The sequence below is a fragment of the Chelon labrosus genome, assembly GCF_963514085.1.
Source record: "Chelon labrosus genome assembly, chromosome: 9".
In the NCBI taxonomy this organism is placed as follows: domain Eukaryota; kingdom Metazoa; phylum Chordata; class Actinopteri; order Mugiliformes; family Mugilidae; genus Chelon; species Chelon labrosus.
In genome coordinates, this window is record NC_140359.1 from 9,702,381 (window position 1) to 9,725,533 (window position 23,153).

Sequence of the window (23,153 nt, forward strand, 5' to 3'; positions counted from 1 at the left end):
GTCACGAGCCCACAAAGGGAGACCTGAAGGCCAATCGCGCCTCGCATCATTCAAATCATGCCCATGCAAGTGAGACGTACTCTTGACACTGGCCGCTCCTCGGAGAGCCATATATGCAATCGCCGAATAGCTACGGCTGAAAATGTCTCATCCATAGGGACGCTCACAAGCAATAACACACTATATGAGAGACAGACAGCTAGATTGAATAGAGAGACAGCTAGACAGGCAGAGATCAAGTCCAATCCCGCTCCCGTCATCTGGCTGTGCGTTCACAGGTCAGGCTTAGTTAATCTAATTCCTGGGCTTTCCCACAAAAAGCCAAGTGCCACTCAGGAGAAGTGGCAGGGAGGGAGAGAGAGAAAGAGAGGGGCTGGGAAGTGGATGTGGAGAGGGCTGGTGGTGGTGGAGGCAGAGGCGGCGGCGGCAGTGGTGGTGGGCTTGAATAATTATGAATCAGGGAGCTTAACCTTCTGGGGAGTTAATTTGAAGAGCACTGGGGATAGGGGAGTGGGACTCTTTATTTCCCTGGGGTGCCCCTAATGCCATTGTGAGGGAATGGAGAGATCAGGACACGCAGCAATATCGTGTCTGTTAGCCACCATATGACGAGCTGACCCCAGAGCGGCGCTCACAATCACACCTGCCGTCATCAGGGCTAATTTGTTAAACATATCAATAGCGCTCTACTGGCCTTTTCTCTGCCACATCGGACCATTGATTCAGCCACGGCGGTGAGTGACAACACCCGACCCCTTGACTTCACTCCCTCCTCCTGCCCCCCAGCAGCATATTAAATCACTTACAATCTCTGCCTGTACTTTTTTTCTTTTTAGAATTCTACATGAAATAAAAAAAGCTGGATGATTAAAGTGCAAATACTTAAATCAATTTAATGTCTGCTGGCAACAGTTTCCAAACAATCCTCAACTACGTTACACCTACCGTTTTCACCCATAACTTTATTTTCGTCTCTACCAGCCAGCCCCACATGTACAATAAGCAGGAGGCGACACAAACCAAAGGACGAGGGGAGGAAAAAGAGGGGATAGAGACACAAACCGAGGGTTAGATAAATCACAGCGGGAAGGAATGATACTTTGCAGCTCTTGGCTCTGTGAGGGCCTTGAGCTGGAATTCTTTTATTTGAAGTGGGGGCCTTTGTTCAAGGCTCTCACCGGGAGAGTCTCCTGTCATGTTTGCAAGCAAGGAGGCTGAGAGATTGGCTGGCTAGCTTCTGGCTGGCTGGCTAGCTGGCAGAAAGAGCCTGTTGTGTGGCTATGGCAGCAGCAGCAGCAGCAGCAGCAGCAGCCTATGGCAGCACAGACCTCGACATCTGGATCCTGTTTGCTGAGAGCACACTCAGACAGGCCCGACTCTGCCAAGGGGAATCTCAGCCCTTTGATTTCTACTCCCATGGCCCGCTCTAATTGTCATCCCTCATTATTTAGTCAAAGGTGGAGGGATGAATCATAAACTATTACAGAGAAATGACATTCTCGTCTCCGAGAGAAATCCTCCTCTGCCTCGCTCCCCGTCTCATCTCCGCTGATAAGGACAATGAATTTTCATACACGGCTGGAGTACAAACATCTCTCATGTCATTAAGATTTGGCCGAGAGGGCCTGCGTTCTTCTTCTGAAACCACAAGTGATGCAAGAGGGGGAGGGCAAAAGTTGCAGAAGATTTGATGACAGTCCTCAGATAGAGAGGGGATCTTTGCCGTCAGGAGCTTCTTTACAAAATAAAAGCCCATTTATAGTGGGTTTTAAAAGCAGCAATTGCAGGGATTACTACAAATAAAAGCAGCGTGCTTACAGGTGTGTCTAAAAGCTTCACGGAAACAATTTCTCAATTCACCATCAGCAATTATTTACAGCCTACAGGACAGAATTACAGCATGCCGTCTGTAAGTAATACAGTAATAGTATGGAATGATTTAATGTAGACAGAATGTGTCATGTATAAACTTATTTGTATATAATTTAGAAAAGAGACTGAATTTTAAGCTGTCATTTTTGATTTATTTCATAAAAAAAAACACAGACAGCATGTGGCATAACAATACGTCATTTGTGGTCGCTTTCATCACAGGAACAGTCAAGTCTAGCTGATAAACTGTCCAGCACTGACAGCTATGTGTCTGAGCACAGCAAGTGAGAACAGGTTTTGTTGATCTAAAGTAGATCATAGAGTCAGACTGACTCAGCCTTTGATATTTCCTCTTTTGTTTGTTTTGGAAACTCTGTGATGCTTGAGTATGTCCCCACGGTTAAGTGTCTTTGAGTGTAAGATGTGCCCCGTTCATTACCCCTGAGGAGGGAATTCTGCTTTCTACGAGGCATCGACAGCACCTGCCAATCAGCAGCGAAGAACAACAGCGCTGACAGAATTTTTAAGAATAATTGTATTTTTTTTTTATATGTATTCGAAAAGGAGGGGAAGTCGTGTTGTGGGATAAAGCGCTTCCAGGCTCCCCTGGATTATTGCTTTCTCAACCAAGACCGCGCTCCAGTTCACATGCACTACTTACTGTACATTTGCAGGAATTCTGAATGAAAGATGCATATCAGCCCCTTCTCTCTTACACTGCTTTGAGTCTTCTTTTTATAGTGGCCATCATTCACTCACCAGAAGCTAGATGAGTCATTTTTCCTACTGAATGTTAAGCCTACTATCAGATTAAGCAGTCTCTGATTTCAGCGCTAATTGTGCACGTCCACTTAAGGAGCTGACAGCGCGGCGAATGAGGAGGCTTGCAGGCCTCTGCAGCACGACACTCATCCATCACAGCCTAACCGATTGCATCCCTCTGAAGGCTCAACACGCTAACACCATTAGCTCTACTGCTGGGCATCTAACTAGCACATCACTCACACTGCTACATGCTAACAGCATTACGGCTAATGCTGGCCCTCTAACTAACACATCCGTCATAGGGCTGGAAATCCTACGGCTCTACAAAAACACACGGAACCACACTGTCTCTCTGAGACAATCACCCACATTATTTTGCCTCTGTTCCTTTTGTTGCTCTGTGGCTAATACCCTCATTTGTCTCGGAAGATGCTGAATGCCACTGAAAGTTGTTTTGATTCTGTTTTGTTCTGCCCACAACAGATCTAGGCATGGTTGAATACGCAAGCCACTGTGAAGGGAGCCATTCAAATCCGATTATGATTTCATATTTCACAAAGACAGTACACCACTAGGATGATTTTTAATTAGAACCAGAATCAGTAAAAAGAATGGGGCATGGAGACAATAAAATGAGGAATGCATTCATCCATGGGATGATTCTCTAGCTTTATTTAAGATCTGTGCCAATGTGCTAACAGCATTAATGAAGTTATAAAGAATTATGAGGGGAAATCAAATTTGCCTCGCCACTTGAGCGCCACTAAAATGCCAAACAATAAACTACCAGATTGCAAATTAGATCAGTAAAAATATCAAACACATTGCGGTGCAGGAAAATCCATAATTGCATTTAGTGCCTGGCCTCTCCTGGGGGAAGAGACACTAAAGATCATCAGCAGGCTACACGGGAGCCGCTATTGACAGAGCGGTAAAAATCGACAGGCTAACTAAATAAACACTCCAGGCTCCATTAAATATTCAACGGCTGAGATTTGACAGTCTAGCGTGCCTGCCTCTCCCCATTGCCTCCATTGGCTTCTCTCTGCAGCACATCTTCTCCCTGTCTCCCCTCCTCCTGCACCCCCCCTTCGCTTCCCTTCCCTTTCTCTTCCCCCTCCCCTCCACTGTGACTCCTGACAGCAATAAATGATGCGGTGCCTGAGGGCGCTGCTCCAGTGGGAGACCTGGGAGGATAGAGCAGGAGAGCAAAAGAAATAAAGGGGAGACAGCCTATGACCAATGGCCATTAACCAAGGACTGAGACAGGGCCCTATGACATCCGCTGACACCCCACCCCCTCAACACACTCTCATTCTCTCCGGCGGACTCACGCGTGCACATACACAGTTACAAACCTGATACACACCACACAGCCTCCTCTCTCCATTTTGCTGTTTATATTCCAATACCACAAAGACAGTTGAGCCAGAGAGCTGCGTATATACAGATCAGTGGAAAGGTGGTTTCATCTTTCACTCTGCTAACTTAATCATAATCAAACAGTTTATCCTGTGTGTTGGAAACAAAATGGGCACCTAATAGAAGGTGAAAAACCCCTCCAATCACGCGCCACCGAAAACTCTTGCAGCCCCTTGACAAGATCATATGCATTCATCTGCTCCGGCGAGCTGAGCGAAGTTATGCAAATGAGCGATGACAGTGTTATTGTGTGAGGAATATCAATGGAGTAATTACTGTTCCATGTCGGGCGATTGGCCCTCCGCTGCCGTGCCCAGCCAGCGCGCTTCATTTCTCAGCCGCCCTCTCAGGGGAGAGATGAGCGGCGTGCTCCAGAGAGCAGAGCTAATAATGGCAGCTCGGATACAGGCAGGGCTTAGACGAGCCCCGGGGTCCTGAGCTGCAGACTGCTAAACGTTGCAGGGGTCTCAGGAGAGCCCCCCAGCGAAGATGAAATGATTAAAAAACCACCCAACCTGACTGACAAGCTGACCAACCACCTATAAGTCTTTGTGCGGCGGGTCAAACCAACACCACTCACTTCAGTCATAACAGCAGGTGACCTTTTTTTGGACATTAGCTGGCTGCCTGAGAATGATTCTTAGTAGAGATTATTAGAAAAAAAAAAAACAGAAGAAGAAAAAAAGAAAAGCTAGATTGGCAGATGGGTGTAAATGTTCCAGGTGTCTTCATAAATGTGCTGCACACACTGAAACACAACAAGTTATAAAAATGTGTCAAGCGAGATTTAAGGGATTTGTAAGGCAAAAAAGGGAAATATAAAATTATCTCGTGTGTACACTGCTTCACCGACAGTGTCTGTAAGATCATAATCATCTGGTCTGTCTTCTCTTTAGTGTCTTGGCAGGCGTCCAGCGAGCGAGCTCCTCTGGCATGTAAAGTGTCATCAAATTTAAAGCTCAAATTTGCTGAGGTGTTTAACAAAGCACTCTCCCCAGTGTGCGAAAGCGGCGACTGCCTGTAACGTGTCAACTTCACACGTGAGGGATTGTCTAATAAGTAAGAATGCAAAGAGGCCACAAGTTCACCTGATGGAGAGAACACAACGCGAACAGAAACTTCAAAGTAGAAAGGCTGGTACAGACCCCGGAGCTGTGAATTAACATACCAAGCAGGAGGAATGTTTCTCCCACACACCTTAGAGAAGCAGCAACCTAATCACTTTTTCTTCTGTGAAAAAATATATTATGAGTATTTGTTCCTACTTCAGCTGCAGAATACAAAGTTTTTAGACACAGGCATTGAATCCCTTCATTCAAGGCAGTCACTAAAGGTATAGGTTTTTAACTTTATAAAGAGAAGTCATTTAAAATTTGGGGACTGTACAGAAAATATTATTTTTGGGGGAGATTTCTTTGTGCAGAAGACTTTATTTTTTAGTGCTAAATAGAAAAAATTATTATTCTATTAATATAATGTTGAATATTTATGCTTTGCCTCTTTTAGTTATGCTAAAACTGCACCCATACTTTTGATGGCATTAAGAGGTATTACAAAAAGAATGCTGCATTGTTTCAGTCAGTAAAAGGATCCTCATAAAATATTAATAACATCTACTAGAATGTTGCTTTAAGCCTAAACCTTCCTCTCCACACCAATAATTTTCACAAAATCCCTATAGTCCCTATAGCTGCAGTGCCTCAATACACAAAGTACTTATTTTCACCTAAACACCAGATAGAATCTTATAATTCCCTCCGACTTTCTAATATCTGTGTCCTGATCTGGGGCGTGGAGCTTACAAGACAGGGGATGAGTGAAAAAGGAGGCCCATGTGCTGCACTTGTACCTTCACACCATTCATTTCCAGGTCAGGTGCACCTCTCGCCGTGTCCAGACACCTCATATATCTCGCAGGCAAGGACTGCCTTATCTCCATACTTATCTCCACAGTAATAATTCCCACTTAAAGACGTAGCTGCAAGCAAATTACTGGGCAGGACGGGAACGGCAGGACCCGGGTGGTACACCACTCCCATTCCTTCAGGACTCCCGAAAGACCAACTATGGTGAGATAGAAGCTACCATGGAAAACATTTTAAACATATAAACTCCAAGAACTTAGAGAATCCTATAGGTGGAGGGGAGGGACCTCTGTGGATCAGGCTTGTTGGTCATCAAGGAGTGTCATTGCTATGGGGTGGGGGGTGCCTGGTCTGGTCTAGGTGGGTGGTATGTCTAAGTAACATCCACATGAATGCCAGGTCCAAAAGTTTCCCAGTAGAACATTGAATTGTCACAAGATGTTCTAATCTACTGTATGTTATTTACTTCTCCTGTCAGTGGTTATAATGTTGTGGCTGATCAATGCATGCCTGTTTACTTTTCCCTCTGTGTAATCTGGCTCTGAAGTTTGGGCCGGGTAGGTTTCTGAACACACTCAGCTAAAACAGTCAACTCAATCAGCCATTCCCCATCGACAAGCACCAGAGGCAGCCCAAGCTGAGTCACACACAAATACTGAAATACTTTTCCTCGTAAGACAGACGGAGGCCTGCTGAACACTTTCCCCCCCAGTGAACCCCAAAAAAAATTCACTGAGAATGAAAACACACTTTTCATCCAATTAGCGACTCATTTCCATCCCGGACAAGAAAGAGATCCAAAAAATATCGCCTGCATTTACTCGCAGTATGAAATCTCAAATGATTCCCCTTCTTTCTCGCAGCTATTGTTCTCTTTATTCAACAGGCCTGTTCTTTTGGACTGTTTTTCACAGCAGTAAAGAACATCCTGACAGAAATCAGCCTCTCCCTGACATGGTTTCTACATGTCATAAATCTGACGGTATGACGAACTGACTGTTTTGTTTATTAGTCCTGTTTCTTTGCTTAATGCCCTTTCAGCGAAGCTTTGATCCTGCTAACCTTATGTATCCTCACCGTAAACACTTACCTCCTGAAGACGTTTTTATCACCTCGAGGCTCGATGCCAGGCATCTGCACGGAAGTACAGCAACAGATAAACTTGCCAGTTACCAGCAAGGGCAAAGAGGACAACAGACTCTCCAAGTGAAATGTTTTAAAGCTTCTCCATCACCCTCTGGCCATGGTTTTGGACTATTGTGGGAGGAAGATTTGGCCTGGAAAGATATTGTGCATGTCTTTTTTTCTTTTTATTAAACTATTTAAACATGTGACATGTCTTGCTGTAGTTAATAAAATAGCCACAAACCCTTATGTTTTGGAGCGAAAATTACAACTCTGATGTCATTCTTAGGCCGTAGGAACATCACATCACTCCATTTCAAGCTTGTGCAAATATAAATTACGTCCATATCCAACAAAATAAGCATAAATTCATGCTATTTTTGATAAGATACCGATCTTAATTGTGGAAACTGGTTATAAACCCACCCCCCAAAAAGTACACGCTCCACCCCTGCATGTCTGAGCATACGTTCAAACACACAAACCACCCGTGAACACTCAGTCGCTGCCAGTGATGTCTCTGTGAGCACGAGACCACAGGAATTGTTTATCACTGTGGATCAGAGTGACTAATCAGAAGCAGGCCGTATTTTCTTGAACCTGCGCGAGGTCGAGATGTTTCCTCATCCCACACTGAGACACGTACGTGCCACAGCATGACCTTCCCCTCCCTCCTCCTCATCCCCCTCCTCCCCCTCCTCGGTACCTCGCCAACACTGGTCCAAAGGGACACTGCGACATTCTGCTGTGACAGCCACAGACTGCAGACGTCCCCGCTGTGGGGTCGACCGAACATGTGGAACCATGTCTTACGAGAGACAAATGTTCCCTTTCGTTCTGGTTTATTTATCCCGTATCTTAATCTTAATAATTAGCAGGTAATGCCTTTTTCTTCCACTCATCTCTCTCAGCCATGCGTTCAAACTTAAATATTTCAAAGATGCAAACTAATAATTACGGTAAATTAAAAAAGGGGGCAACCAGAGAAGGGGGGGAATGAAATGTGATTACTAGGCAAAGTAAGAGTTTCCATTAGCATTTGCCAAAGTACCATTAAATGTTATAGGCACATCAAGGAACACAGAGCATGTTGGTCAGCACAGTGGGAGTATGACATCTTACACTGTGCAGGGCCTCATTCTGGACCATGCAGACAGCTTCAAAAGAACTTCACCGTCAGGAAAAAACAGTCTGTAGGCTTAAACCGCACAACAAAAGCACCACTCACAACTGACTTACCCCTAGGGAGGCCATGATGCTTGATGCACTATAGTTAGTTACGCAACATTTCTTTGATATAAACAACAACAAGCTGATCGTAACATCCATACGAGGCCAAATGCCGTTAACGCACAGAAACAGGCCGACTTCTGCAGAAATAACGACACGCAGCCAAGGCGCTGTGATAGAAATGATGGAGCTCTGTTGCCCATGAGGGATGTTTCAAAGCCACTCGAACGCTTGTCAGTGCAGTTTATTACTTCCTTGAAATATCTGTAAAAGAGGAACCATTGAGCAAAAGAAAACTGTTTAAGAGCTGGGGGTGTAAATCTCTTTTAATGCCGCTGATCCCTGTGTTAGTGCCGCTTCCAGAAACCGCTCGCTGTTTCTCCTTCCCCACGGTTCCCTCATTACGCATCGTCTAGGAGAAATGGCTACCTTTTCTTTTCGCCTTCTCAAATATTGCAAACTATGAGCGGTTTTCTAAGTTATAACTGCAGGGGCTGCGTCTGCCAAGAGTCTGTCGCTTGTACTTAGTTTTTCTTCCCCCGTTATTTCTGCGGCTGTTGGTTAGGAGAAGGCATGTCACAAAGCCAAAGTTGTGACATAGAGAGGCATGTTGTCGTAGTATAAACTTGATATGGATATTCTGAAACCGCAAGAACATCTAACTGTGGATTCTGAAGGCTTCTGCATGACTAATGGCCCTAGTCAACATTGTTCAAGGAATCCTCATTTTGATGAAGAAGTAAATGTTTTTTTTTTTCCCGTGCACTTTCTTCCAGCGAGGATAGCTTTTGACATAAGTCCAGGAGCCTTCCATCTCTGCCCCGGGTCAGGTTAGTTCCTGGTGGGATGTTTTTGTGTGGAGAGGCCACTTCTCTTTCTTATCTTCCTGTCATCTCTGTGGGACAGCAGGGCACGACTCCTTCTCTGGCTCCAGAACCACAGGCTTCCCCTGGACACCAAACCGCCACTCCACACTAGATGTACTCTTTGAGAGGGTGGTTGTTTAGGGTGTGTCAGACCTTATTAGCGCCAGAATGTGTGAAAAAAACAGTGCAGGGTGAAACAGTATTTGCAAAATACGTTTTTATGGGTTGCTGTTTAAGTGCCAGCAGAGCGGGGTGTACCACATGAGGCAGAGGCGGCAGACAGAAAATTTGGACAATCACGTAGAAGTATGCGAAGGTTAATTTCGTCTATTCAAGACCGACAGCTCACCTAACAATATCTGTTTGTGGTTTGGTAAACCTCATCCCACTGATAATTGGAGCTGGATAAGATAAACGACATGAACGTAAATCTAAACAGCTAGTCTCCTGCCATTGGTTTTGGGTGGAAGTCAGTGCATAAATATCATATTTCTACCCCCTCAAGCAGTGGCTCCCAACATTTTTTGTCAGCACACAGCCTGTCAGGATACTCATGCTCACATTTGCCGTCACACTTATTTGACACCGAAGTGTATACAACAGTGTTTGTTCTTGCAACTGAGCGGTCAATGTTTGAGTCGGTTTGGTTGAATTTGCCTTTGTATTATGTTGCTTTCAAGCTGAAACATACAGCCAACACTGGATCACAAAAAACTGCAGTTCCTCAAATGGCCACTTGATGCTGATCCCAAAAGCGAGTCAGTGCCTAAAGACCTCCACGTTAAAATGTCCAAATTTACAGCAGAAACAAAACATGTGGCAGTTAATTTTCACGTTCTACGAGTATGGATTTTTATATAAATTGTATTAAGATTTAACCCCTTGTCGCCGAGCGTCGCAAATTCGCGACGCACTGTTTCCGCTCAGACTGCAGCCGAAATAACGCATGTAATCCTCCAATGTCGGTTTGTGCACATTCAAGAAATACCTAGGAACCTTTTGCAAGCACTAGTTTCTCGTAGGACCGGTCGGAGTGGTAAGCAAAAACACAAATAATTAATTTCTTTATATAATTGAAATATCAATTCAGGTGTCAAGGGGTTAAAATTACGCACAACCACACCTGGCTCAGCTCCACTCACGTTCCATCCATTTGCCCATTTTTTGCAGTTGCCCAGAGTTACGCAGAGTAAGGTACTGCCAAGATGGTTATGGACAGCTTCATACAGGTGACACTATAGAGGCTTCATCTATGTTTACATACTACTTTGAATGACAAAACCTTGATTTTCAACCATTTAATTCTTACTTTAAGACAATTAAACCATTTGTCATTTTTGGCTAACTAATTCACGTTGCAATCCGTCACTACAAGCTATTCCAGCCATTTGACAATTACCTTTGGATGACTTTTAAACATTTTATCCACGTCTTTAAGCTATTTTGATGTGTCATCATTAGTTCTGGCAAGTCTTTTCAGCTGTTTAAACATTACAATCAGCTGTTTCTGTTATTTATCCATTGCTTCGCCTTCTTTCTTTTTTTTTTTTTTTTTAACACTGAACATTATTCTGGTTTTATAACCCACTCGGCATGTAATTGCACTTTCTGTGTTATTAATTGACCTGAGTTACACCATAGTTTTTTCCCCGTGTACGGCTACTCAGCTGCAGAAGTAATCACTGGCCCATGGTGCATTACATGACATGGCTCTTAACACTGTTGTCTGTCAGTAATGATGACCTTGAGCTGCACACTAGACATAATAATGATTATTATGTTACACACAAACAGAAGTATATGTAGTTTATAGGAGGTTGCACATTTTGAAAAGGAGAAGGAGAGACAGCGGGCATTACTTATTCCTATGTATAAATTGTGGTGAGGCTAAAACCTATAATAAAATCATGAATGGCAGCATGTGTGTAGATAGTCCCTCACATAGACATATTTGTGGGCAACAAGAAAAACATACTGAGGCACTGAACCTGCATGCAGCTTGGAGAATGTTAATAAGGATTATGGTTAATGTACTTATAATATTCGTTGCAAAGGCCAAGCGTGTTTTGCCACCGTCTTTGAAGAGGTTGAGGCTTCTGCCAAGCAACACTAACCTTCATGTTTATGTTGTGAAAAAAAAAAAGTCTCTCTGTGTCAAATTTAACTAAAAGAAAGTGCAGCCTAAATAAGCTGGAACTCTCGAGAGGAACCGATAGAAAGTCCTTCTCTGTCAAACAGAACAAGGCAGTAAGTGCTGTAATAATTTTTCAAACATGTAAGCCATAAAGAGATGCTGATGCCAGAGAGCGTGCTGTGACCTCTCCGACCTTGCGCCTGCTGCCTGGCTTCTGGTTTTTGTAAGCAGCATCCAGCTGAAAGCTACCAGAGGCCTTCATGTGTGTATGTGATGTTTCCAAGGAGAGATGGACCAATTAATCTGATTATAGTCACAAATCCTCTGACATGTGTAGGCCTGTCTGCAGCCATGTGCAGTACAGATGTGTGTCCGAGTGTGTCTAAGCATGCATGTACCTGTGTGTGTATCAGATAATATATATGCACAAAATCAGAATCTTGTCTGAAAATATACAACCGGCAGGATTTATAAAATAAATCACATTTTATAAGCATTTATCAATCTGACTGGTGTTTTGAAAAAAAAAAAAGAATGCTTGCTGTAACTGTATGCAAATACACGTTGTGGGTGAGTGGTCGTTCCTCGGAAGTCAGAAAGCAACAGTTGAAAGTACCTGAAATGAAATACCAGGTGAAATAGTAAACCATCTGTCAAAGCTTTCGCGGTCTGTTTAAAAACACAACACCCGAGCACTTAAACAGCCCCTTTTCATTGGCAGCGCTATGAATATGCCTATTCTGAGGGTGATCCTTTCATTTTCAAGCCAGAGATCTGACTCAGTCACAGCTCAACGTATGTTTGTGCCACCGACTGCAGCCTGCGTTGAGGAGTGGGAGGAAGTGGAACGAGGAGCTGACAGACAGGCCCTGATACTGCACTTCCACCACAGGCCAATCCCCAGCTAACCCCTGTGCTGACAGCCAGGATGTAGCACTCATCCACAGGCCACAGCCCAGATTCTGGGGCCCAGGAAAAGGAGAGCAAGGAGAGCAGGGAGAGGGGCTGCTCGGCTGATGATAGAGAAGGGGGGCGAGCGGCTGGTGGTTTGGGTGGCACGCACCGCTTTCTGCCTCCAAAGCACCACGACCAAAAGCAGAATCCACAGCCTGCGTTGCCTGCCAACAGCATGTCCAACGCTTGGCTGAGTGACAGACCCAGTGCGCGCATGCAAGCGGGCACGCAGCGCACACAAACACGCGGCCGCACAGACAGACGCGAACACTTTCACATAAGAATGCACGATTAAAAGCACAGTAGAGCTGGAACCTATCAGATACCACGAGATAAACAGGCAGTACTAAGAAACTGCAAAAACACAGACATGAAGACACGTTTCATACCGCAAACACTCAAAGTGGCATTTTTCCTAGAAGCAGATTTTCTGGTTACTTTACATATTAAAGTCTAAGAGTGAAACCATCCAGAATGGACATAACAGATGACGGCCTCATTGTATTTTCACTGACAGATATTACTGACATTCTGGGTCATGTGACACATTCATCTTGAGAATTTCGCAGACAGACCAAACATTTTGAGTTGTTTAACTTCTCGGGCTAGATGTAATGGATAACATGGCTTCATGAAAACTTCACTTCTGATATTTGTTGCGAGGCACAACCTTAGAAGAAGCGAAGACTCCGAATCAATAAATAATGCAGTCCTCGTCGGTGCTGCGCAGGAGCACAGTGGAGTGATGAACGTTGAAGGTTGAGAGGCCACCGGTGACCCCGGCTGCACGCTGCGAGAGGGCTCCGCTCAGAACCAGAGCTGTCTTTCCAGCTGGGATCACAACACAGCGACGGAGCTCTGGTTTCAGAGCACAACGCCGGCATGGGTCTGGGACGGCGCACCCCTGCGATGTCGGGCCTGCAGGGCCAGTGTTAAGGCAGACAGACACCCAGGGGGTCAGTCAACACACCCACTCTCAGGAGGAGGCAGCGACAAGCAAAAGAGACCAAAGACTGACTGGGGCTGACTCAGACCACAGGTTTGCTTTTTTAACTGCTGAGGTTGGGACTGCATTGAGGCTCAGCCTTCTACGGCTATTTCTGTTCAACGGGGTTTCCAATGAGCTGCTCCCAGAGGCAACTTCTGTGCATAAACAATGTGCATTGAGCCCAAGAGGTGGAATCAAACAATACTTTAGACGAACAGTGCAAACAACTGAGCCTTCCCCTGCAGCAACACATTTTTCTTATCAAGGCAACCATACAGAAATCTCTACTCAGACAGCACTATAAAATCACACATGCACAAAAACCACTTTGAATTTTTTTTATTTTTTTTATGTTTTAGCCCTTTATCCGTTCGTTTCATAGACACCAGATCATTTTGCAGTGTTCGGGAGACGTGGAATTTCCCGAGAAGACGTATTGTAGCAGCTTTCTGGGAAATATTAATATCCAGCCAGCAGAGGAAAGGTAAAGGGAGAGGAGAAGTGATCGGGGGTATACAGCAGGGGGGTGGGGTACAGACGATCAGTATCATGGCATGGTACCGATGATAAAATACTTCTTCTATTGCAACTCTTTCCGACCCGCAGTGCACAGTTACCTCTACTGTTTGACACCTTTTCATGCAGGACACAGCGTCTGTCTCCAAATGGGACACTCGGGGTCGTGTTGGGTGCCGGAGTGTGGGGGGGCCCGAGAGCCCGGTACGGGCAGTCATCTTCTCCACACACACTCCCCTGTCATCATGTCTGCACTGCAGATTCTCCACATCTGCCTTGCCTTACAGCGCTCAGCCCTGCTCTTACCAAGCCCCCATCATCTTCGCTTCCCTCCCACGTCTCCACTCCCCCATCAGGATCATCCAAATATTTCCCCTCGCTGCTTTTTGAAGCTTCCATGGGTCACGAGACCTCATGCACAAATCATGCTGGCTTGCCGTGGGGGGGCCGGTCAGAGAGGACGGGAGTGAGTCAGACGCATAGAAATCCAATCTGCACTGTTTTCATACGGGGTTATTTTTCTTGCCAAGACAGCCATCACCAATCAGCGGCTGGTTCTAAACAGCGAGTTTGGGGAGCTCTCGCTGTAGATGCTGGTCCTGGCAGCTGCTCGCAACCAGACTCCCCAGCCACGCCAAGGGGAAGAGATGGAGAGTAAATTCAGAAAGCCTGACAGCCTGCAGTGGTTTAACATGGAGGTTAGCCCCAAATACATAGCTCTGGGTTTATGTTGATGGATGGATAACCAAATCCATTTCATTGTTTGCAATAAAACATAGATGTTAGTTTTTACACTATGACAACACACTTGCTATGGCGCTGCATGATGATGTGCTGAGAGACAGACCTGACAAATGCAAAACTTCAGTAAGCCACTAGTTTTGGAACTTGCATTTTTGAGATGCAAGGGGAAAAAATAGCAAACGCTGATACGCGAGGATAATAAATGAATTACCAGCTCTACAGTTTGTGTGGGCACAGGAGGCTGAACACCTAATGCAGAATTTTCATAACGGAGAATATTGGACAGGCCCTGAAACCAGGCTGGTAAACAGGACAGGCAGAGAAGGATGAGCCAGTGTGGAGCTTCCCTCCCACCTGCAGAGCGCACCGGCTCAGGGTGAGAGGAGATGCTGGGCAGGAATCTGCAAGTGCTGGTTAAAGTAATCACATTGGTCTCACTGCATCTGATCTGCAGTCTAACAGACTTCCAAACAGTTGAATGAGTAAATAAAGTGCCCCAGGGGACTCCCGCTGGAGATGGATTACCGCAAGGGTGCACACACAAAAGGAGCCGAAGCCCCACAACCCGATGTGGGCTGCAGACAAAAGCCTCGTGTTGGACCTCGACCAGGGAACCGGCAAACTTTATTAATCTCATCCTAGACTGAACCTCCAGCTACCGCAATCCATGCAGACGGACACATGTGACTGTGAGCAGGTACACTGTCTGCAATGACGGCACATGTGTGGATCTATCTATGATTGTGTGCATAAAGTGGTGGACACGCTGTATGCATTTGACCACAACACGGTGTTGAGATTGAGGGTGTGTGGTTGTGTAAACATGTAAATATACTATCCAGTAGACGCATTGATGTGTGTGTGTGTGTGTGTGCCTGTGTGTGTGTGTCTGCTCGAGTGCATAGACCACATAAGATGAGTCTCATGCTCACTTGGCTGTGGAGGCCGGGTCTGGAGGGGACTAAGGGCCATGGCATTCTGCAGCCCCATCCCACCACGGCCCCATTCTTCCCTCTTTCTGGGCCTGACACAAATAAAAGGATTAGGAGCCCCCGTTTCCGTCAGACCCTCCATTCAAGACAAAGCTCCAACCAGCTTAGTGTCACACTTAATGATAAAAGTGCAAATCTCTGTCAGTCACTTTGGGCAGGAATACCGGGTATTTGGGGGCTAATCTCATTTGATGAAGATTAAAGGGGTTAAATAAAAAAAGATAAAGAAATGTGTTTAGATGCTTTTTGACGCATCTGGGCAAAAATCTACGCTGAGGCGCTGAAATGTAGTTTTCACAACACGGAGAGCGAAATCGAAGAAACTGAAAGAGCTTAGATTAGAGACAAAGAAAGAAAAAGGGGCACAGGGAGGAAGCAAGTGTACATACACATGCGCCCACACCCTCACAAAAACCCGGGGTGTATGTAGACAAACACACTGCTCTGCCCATTCCCATGTAGAGCTAGAATGTGTGACGTGAGTGTGAGAGTAAGCCTTGGGCACACAACAGTCTGAATGCAGCACTTGCCACTATGATGCCAGTCCTCTCTAGTGTATCTGTGAAAAGCCTACGTGTTGGAAAAACATTCCAGAGTGGGATCACATATACACAGTTGGGGCCAGCAGCGATACTGCGAGCCAGCAGCAGAGGCCATGTCTCAATTTCTCATGCACGTTCGACCGGGCCGCCTCAAGAAACAAGTGTGGGCTGTTTCCAAACCATAGAAGCAGACAAACAGGGCTGAAATTTAATTGGAGGTACCTGCAAACGTGCAGGAATAAGTTAGTTACACTTTCACTGATCCACAGTAAATGATATTAGAGAAAGAATAATTTTGGCGCAGGAAAAGTCCAGGCGCTGAAAAATGTCACCATCCTGATTGGAACATGTGATCTGGCAAATCAGCACTGAAAACATTTGCTGAGTGCGTGTATTTCTCGGCCGGCCACTTTAAGAAATCTATTACAGTATTTCACAGATTTAGCCAAAAATCTAATTTGTAAATTGCATTTAATGGTTTGTGGTTGCGTTGCGTTTTGTTATGAAGAGTTGTCATGCTGTGAAAATAAACCTGAAGGCCCGAGGACTCAGAGCCAGTAATGAAAATCACTGCAACGCCGAGGCCGAGGGCTTTCTCTCTACCGTCACTGATTAGCATTCCCGATTGACTGACATGTCCCACTGGCTGCCTAACAGCCGGCTTTAGGAGATGAGGTTAAATTGTGGCTACCAACAAATTGCATGCTTGAGTTCCTCTGCACCCCTCTGCTATCATCCAGTGTAATGTGAGCACACCAGGCAGATCCCTCTGCAGATCCTTCTCCTCCCATGCACAACAGCTCCCCCACACAAAGCCACAGAGACCTCTTTCCACATCCCTCGCCACCAGTCTGGCCTCTAAAGTGGTGATGGGCATTACCGTGGCTGAGCCTCTGTGGCTTCCCATAGCGTCCTGCAAAGTGCTTTGTGTTCCAGCTGCTGCTGCACACACACAGCACACCCCCAGCACCTCTCGCCACACACTCCGCGCCCGCTCATTTAAAACGCACAGCGGAAATACACTCACAAACGCAAGCCTTAATGAAATCACCTGATTTAATCAAATAATGCTCGCACTTGAGATTTACTGACAGCTACAGAGATAACAGCGTCATCGTTTATGAAAGAGCAACGTGTAAAAAATACAAGATGTTTATGGGAACCAGCCTGAGCTACAGATGCAAACAAATGCTCACTCCAACAGGTCTTTTAATGGGTCTTAATGTGTTGGGTGGGTGGGGTACAGTGGAGGGGGGGCACAGTTAGCAAACCATGAGATGACAGATGATGCATCCTAGTATGCTGCTGGGACAGGCCGAGCCATGTTGACATAAAACCCAATACTTCCTTACAGAGGAACGGGGCCAGCTCCAGCTAGCTCCATGCCGAGCACTAAAAATCCCAGCAAGCTGAAGCAATATTATCCAGCTTTGTGTTTCTAACATTAGATTTGTCTCTCTGTAGAAGTCCTCTTTTATTTACCCAAGAGCAGTGGCTAAAGACCTGTTTTCATCCTTTTTAGGGAAAATAATAAAATAAAACAAAAAAAAAGTGTAAAGCTAAAAGTTCGACTTCCACAAAGGAACCCACAGATCTGCCTCTGAAACGCTTTAGCTGGATTGAGGACAGTCTTTAATTAACTGCAAAACTACCCAGCTGGGTTGACAACAACACAAAGTACATCCTAGTGTTTTCTTTTTCTTTTTTTTCTTTCCTTTTGGGTGTGCGTACGAGTGTTCGCAAAGTGCCAGGCCACGCGGGAGTGTCCTCGGGTGTGCAAAACACACACACACACACCGGGTGAGCTAACACAGAAACCCAGCCGTCAGCATCTATCCGGCGCACACTGCTGCAGCGTCCCAAGCACAGCTAATTAAAAAACAACAATTTCACAGGAGGGCACTCCAAACAGTTCTAAAAAGCACCTCTCAGCACACCGGGGGATCGTCCGGCGTGCACGGGGAGGTGAGACAGGTTCTGGGAGCTCTGCTTTTATGGCTTCATCGCTGCCGTGTTTTTTCTACTACTCATACCACCGTGACCTGAATTTCATTTTGCTTACGGCACGTGAGTAAGAAGATTTTTGGATAAGTTACAAATGAAACATTCTAAAATAACATTTTTGCTAGACAGTAAAACTTTATAGAGCGTGGAGGAAAAAAATAAAATAAAAAAATCCACAGCGGAATGCAAGGTTTTTATGCATCAGCAGGACCCAAAAGTAGGCAGCACGGTGTATAATATAGTTAGTTAATGTTATGTTGTGTAGATGGAGCCCATGGCAGTTTCTAACAAGGCAGTCCATTACAGGGGTGTTGTCCAACAATTTGGTCAAGTGATAGGCCTTATTACATGGCTCCTTTCAAAGCATCTGCTTGGTTAGAGGAAAGATCCCTCTGGGGAAAAGGTCTCCCTCTTTCTAATGATGTATAATTGACCTCCAAACACCAGGGCACAACAAACTCTCTCGGAATGGTGTAATTCCACTCTGCCTTTTACATACCGCCCGTCTCGTTCAAGCTCGTTCCTCCTCTACGGCCTCGGCTCTCATCCAACTGACAGCTCTGCCTTCAGTGATACCATTATTTATAATTTCTAAACTTCTAAAATGTATATAATAGTGTCTTTCCTTCTGAATAAAATGAGTAAATTTGAGATATTTTGAACCCTAAATTTCAATACTTTCCTCGTTCAAAGAAATAATTATTTCATTTGAAATAAAGGATGAAAAACGCAGGTCCGATGTGTGACGAAAAAAAAAAGGCAGACAACAGTCAAACATATGTGGAAAAAACGCTACTAAAATCCAATCTTGTTAATATATAATTACACCATATGAAGGAAGATGTGTTGGACTGTGTTGGTGGGAGTTTTAATAACACGGTCCACAATTGTTTTCCCCCCGTCTGCACTTAAACCTGTTCCAAAGGTGTGAAAAAAGACGGCTTGCCAATTCCTTGATTTATTATGGCTAGCGAGAGCTGATTACGGGACATGAATCAGTTGCTCTATGTAATTAGGCACGCAGACCTCTGTAAGGCTAGGAGCTCTCTGAACAGCCCAGAGCAGTTTGTGGGCTGACAAATGCATCTTAAATGAGTGTCATAAAAGTCAAAAAGGTGCCAATTACATCTCTAAGTATGCCATCAATGCAAATGGAACAAACAACAAAAAATAAAAAAGGCGATACTTGTGCCGGCGAGATGGAGAGCCTCACCGGCTAAGTCAACCTGGGAGGGGTTAAAAATGAGAAAAAAGAAAAAAAAAAACAAGATGAGAGGAAAAAAGGTGGGAGAAGAATTAAAAGATGTGATAAATAATAGTGTGTGAGAGCAGGACGGCGCCCAGCAGCTTGTTGTGTTTGGCTGGAGTGAAGGGACTTGCCACACAAGCTCACAGCATTCAAACTACCACGCAAAGAACAGCAGAAATGGTCTGTTACATGTCAAAATATGGTCCCTCAGGAGCACAGCAGACGCAAAATGTCAAGAAAGTCTATTATTTGGGAGCCACGCATAGATCATTTCTGTCTCTGTACATGTGTCTCTGTACCTTCGTCTCTTTTCACACGCCGAACAAATTTTTCAAAGCTACAAACGGACGTCGCTGCAACAGGCATGAGAAAGAGATCCCTCTCTCTGCTGGTCTGTCTCAACTTCCAGCCACCTCTGAGCCGTGACGCCGTGACTCTGGTATCCCCTAGTTACTGCTATGAATTTTCCATTGTTATCAGCCGACTACGCTCCTGTCACCGAGCTGGATGAATGGCACGCATGGCAATAGATGTAACTCTTTGTTGCTTGCAAGGTATCTAGCAGAGAGCCATAATGTGCCGGTAATCGAAGTAGAATTGTTAAAAAGGCCGGACACAAAAAGCTGAAAATTTAGTGACAAGCATGAAAAGCGTTCATGCGATGAGAAACACAGGGAACCCCGGGGTCCTCACAGGCCAGACACAGACCCTCGGTATTGTAATACTTGTGTTACTGAGCCCCAAGTATTTGTTTCAATATATCTGCCAACTCTGCTAGTTTTAAGTGATAATTCAATTTACTAATTTACCCTTATTCAGGATGAATGGCTGCCATGGCAACAATGTTTTTCATGGGAAAATCTAACTTAATCTTAATTTAAAAATTTAAAACTCACCATGGGTCTTAATTAGAATACAAAAATATTGCATTTTACTATAATAAAATAAGAACAAGAGGACAATTTCCGCATTATTATATTTAGACAATTTAGGTCTAAATAATAAAATAATTATTAGTAAATTGTTATATTAATAATGTTGTATTTCGTTCATTGTGTTGCTGACGAAATTATTATTATTATTTTTTTTGCATTTTCGACCACAACTTATTTTCAAAATTCCAATTTAACACAAAATTATAATTTTTTTTGCTAAATTCAAACTTAATTTCCGTGCTGCTGTGCGCGCGTGTCCCGCGCCTGCGCAAACGGCTACGCTTTTAATTATTAGCTGCAGGTAGGTTTAATTTACCGTGGAGTAAAATGAGCGTTTTGTTTTTCACTAACCGTCAAATTGTTCCCATGTCTCGCATGGTATGATAAATAAATAGATAAATCAGCAAAAAGCTAAACGTAAAACTAAAATAAAAAAACGACAAGAAGTAAAATAATAAAATATAAAAATAGATAAAATAAAAACATACATACATATATATGTGAAGCGCTCAAATAAAGAAATCTAATTCTGGTATTTAAGGCACATCAGGGCGAGTGGTTTACAGAATACAAGAGAGCTGATCGGAAAATAAGTCTAAGCCGGGCTCGGAGTCTTTAAAGAAATGAAAGTGCGTTTTCCATATTTTGTGTGAATTTGAAGCGGTTGGCGGTGATTGGAAAAGGCCACATGATTCAACCAGAAAAAATATATATATGACGGCTCGGAATAAAAGCCGAGAGTTGCACGCCTGCGCATTCTCGGGCCTGAGTGTGATTTTTTTTTTTTTTGTTGTTGTTGTAAATACAGACGCTGTGCAGAGATAATAGTGGAAATATCGTGGGCCACAATGCCGCTAATACAGTGTTAGCACCCATTCTGTATGAAGATCTATTTGTTATTTTTTTAATAGGCCCGTATAAAATCTGATTTAGTTAAACTTGATTCTGATATTTTTGTACAGGAAATAAATGCCACTTTCCAAGCAGTGACAACTGTCACATCAAACTTGCATATTTTTGACTTCATCTTTAAAAAGTCCATACTTGACTCTACATCTGAATGACTTCTCTGGTGTCTTTTTAGACTGCGTAAAGAGGCCTTCTTCGCCATTCGTACACATGTACTGTTTGAAATCGCTGCACTCCAACCAAAGCAAATCTGAAGATATGCAAAAAAAAAAAAAAAAAAAAAAAAAAAGAAACGAGAGGGAGAGAGAAAGAAAGTAGAAACTCCCTCCCGGAAATTGTGCTTACTGTTGGTAGTCGTGTTTGCAGTAAAGTTTCCTTTCTCTGAAGTAACAGCTGGTGGTGAGAGGCTGTTGACACACGGTGCACTGCAAACACTCCTCGTGCCATGAGGAATCGTTGACTCTCATCAAGAAGCGGTCGGAGATGGGACGCTGGCATCCCTCACACACGGATCTGTGATGACACTCGGAGCCTGCAGAACGGCAGAGGACACGGGGCCCGTCAGGAGGGACAGAAAATAAGAAGAGAGAAGGCCGGAATCGAGGACTGCAACGTCAGATCACCTCAGATACGTTAGAGGCCAACGCAGTGGATGAAAGAAGAAATATATTGATGTCTTAATATGGAAAAAAAAATTCTGTTTCTGTTTAATAAGACCTGTAGATTACTCTTACTCAGTCGTTACACGTTCTTGTCAATGACATGCAATTAAAACTATAAACCCTATAACTGGATGTGTTGGTTTATCCATTTTTACGCATCAATGTGACATTTTAGTAGGTTTTGCACGTGAAAAACCTGAGACAGCATGTCAGGAATTAAACAACATGCAAAAATAATAACATCCACACTTCAGTAAGAGTCTATTGTTCGACCTGTGTTCACAGTTCCGGTTAATTTGCAGAGGTGTGCTGGCACAGGAATAAAATAAATAAAATAAAATAGATCACTCACCGAGCATGACTCCGAGCGTGGCTTGTCCCGATCGCAGGGGATGATCTTCAATTTTTATGCCGTCCAGCATGATGCAAGTCTCGAGCTGTTCTCCCGCGGAGAGGCGCTCCAGTGACACCAGACCTGTTGCAATATCCATAAGAATACGATCAGAGTGGTCAAGAAAAATCCCGGGCACACAAAAGCTTGTCTGGAGGAAGGAGGGCGAGGGGGCGAGCTGGAAACCTGTTGAAACCGTCCGAGCTCCGTGTGACACACAGCCTGCAGCTCGGAGGACGGAGGGGAGGAAAAGGAAAAATAAAACTTATCTAGATGGCGACCTTGATGTTCGCGACAGTTAAAAGGTAAAGTCAGTCAAAGCTAACACACATCCCTGATGTGTCAGAGACGCGCGGAGAAACAGAAAGCAAACAACAAACGTGGAAAACTCTCTCAACAGTCACCTGTTATGATTAGAGGAGCGAGGGAGCTTTATCTTCTCGTCCCCAAGCCGAAAGGAGAAAGCCGGGGAGGGGGGGAGAAATATGTCTTCGGCCTCGCCAAGGAAGAGGAAACAGAAGTAAAAGTTGTCAACAAATCCAAAGATAGAAGAGTGCGTTTGTAGATGTCCCGGCAGTAACTCTTTGGAAGTAACAGAGACGGTTGGTTGGTTGTGCTCCTGTCGCTGCAAAAGTCTGAGATCGAGATTGAGGCGAGTGGATCCTCCCACTCCTGCATGCATGGCTACACTTTTTTCATTCCCCCATTCACTGCCATTGGGATGCTATTGGAGCAGAGTACAGTGCGCTTTACACAGTCCAATAACGAAACGCATGGAGAGGCGACGGTAAAGGAGACCGACTGAAGATGATATAATAAGAATAAGACGAACACAATGCGATCATTTGGAGCGTAATAAGTGACACGCGTTTTGGAAAAATAAATAAATAAATAAATAAATAAATGTTAAAATTAAGCAGAGATTTACTTACAAATATTAAAGCGTGATATTATATGCGCATGTAAATTATAAATCATATATGTCCAT

General features: G+C 44.4%; 1 protein-coding gene across 3 annotated transcripts in view; it reads right to left on the minus strand.

Moving 5' to 3' along the window:
• lmx1bb (LIM homeobox transcription factor 1, beta b) overlaps positions 1-22,869 on the minus strand; it is a 44,691-nt gene extending 21,822 nt beyond the window's left edge. Inside the window, exons 1-3 of one of the 3 annotated variants that reach the window (XM_084550876.1) lie at positions 22,570-22,869; positions 22,127-22,387; positions 21,458-21,644 (exon numbers count right to left, since the gene is read on the minus strand). In XM_084550876.1, the coding sequence (XP_084407002.1) occupies positions 21,458-21,644; positions 22,127-22,265 (326 nt within the window). In that variant the 5' untranslated portion in view covers positions 22,266-22,387; positions 22,570-22,869. The other 2 variants (XM_084550877.1, XM_084550875.1) reach the window with 2 other exon arrangements.
• Between the last annotated feature and the right edge of the window lie 284 nt (positions 22,870-23,153).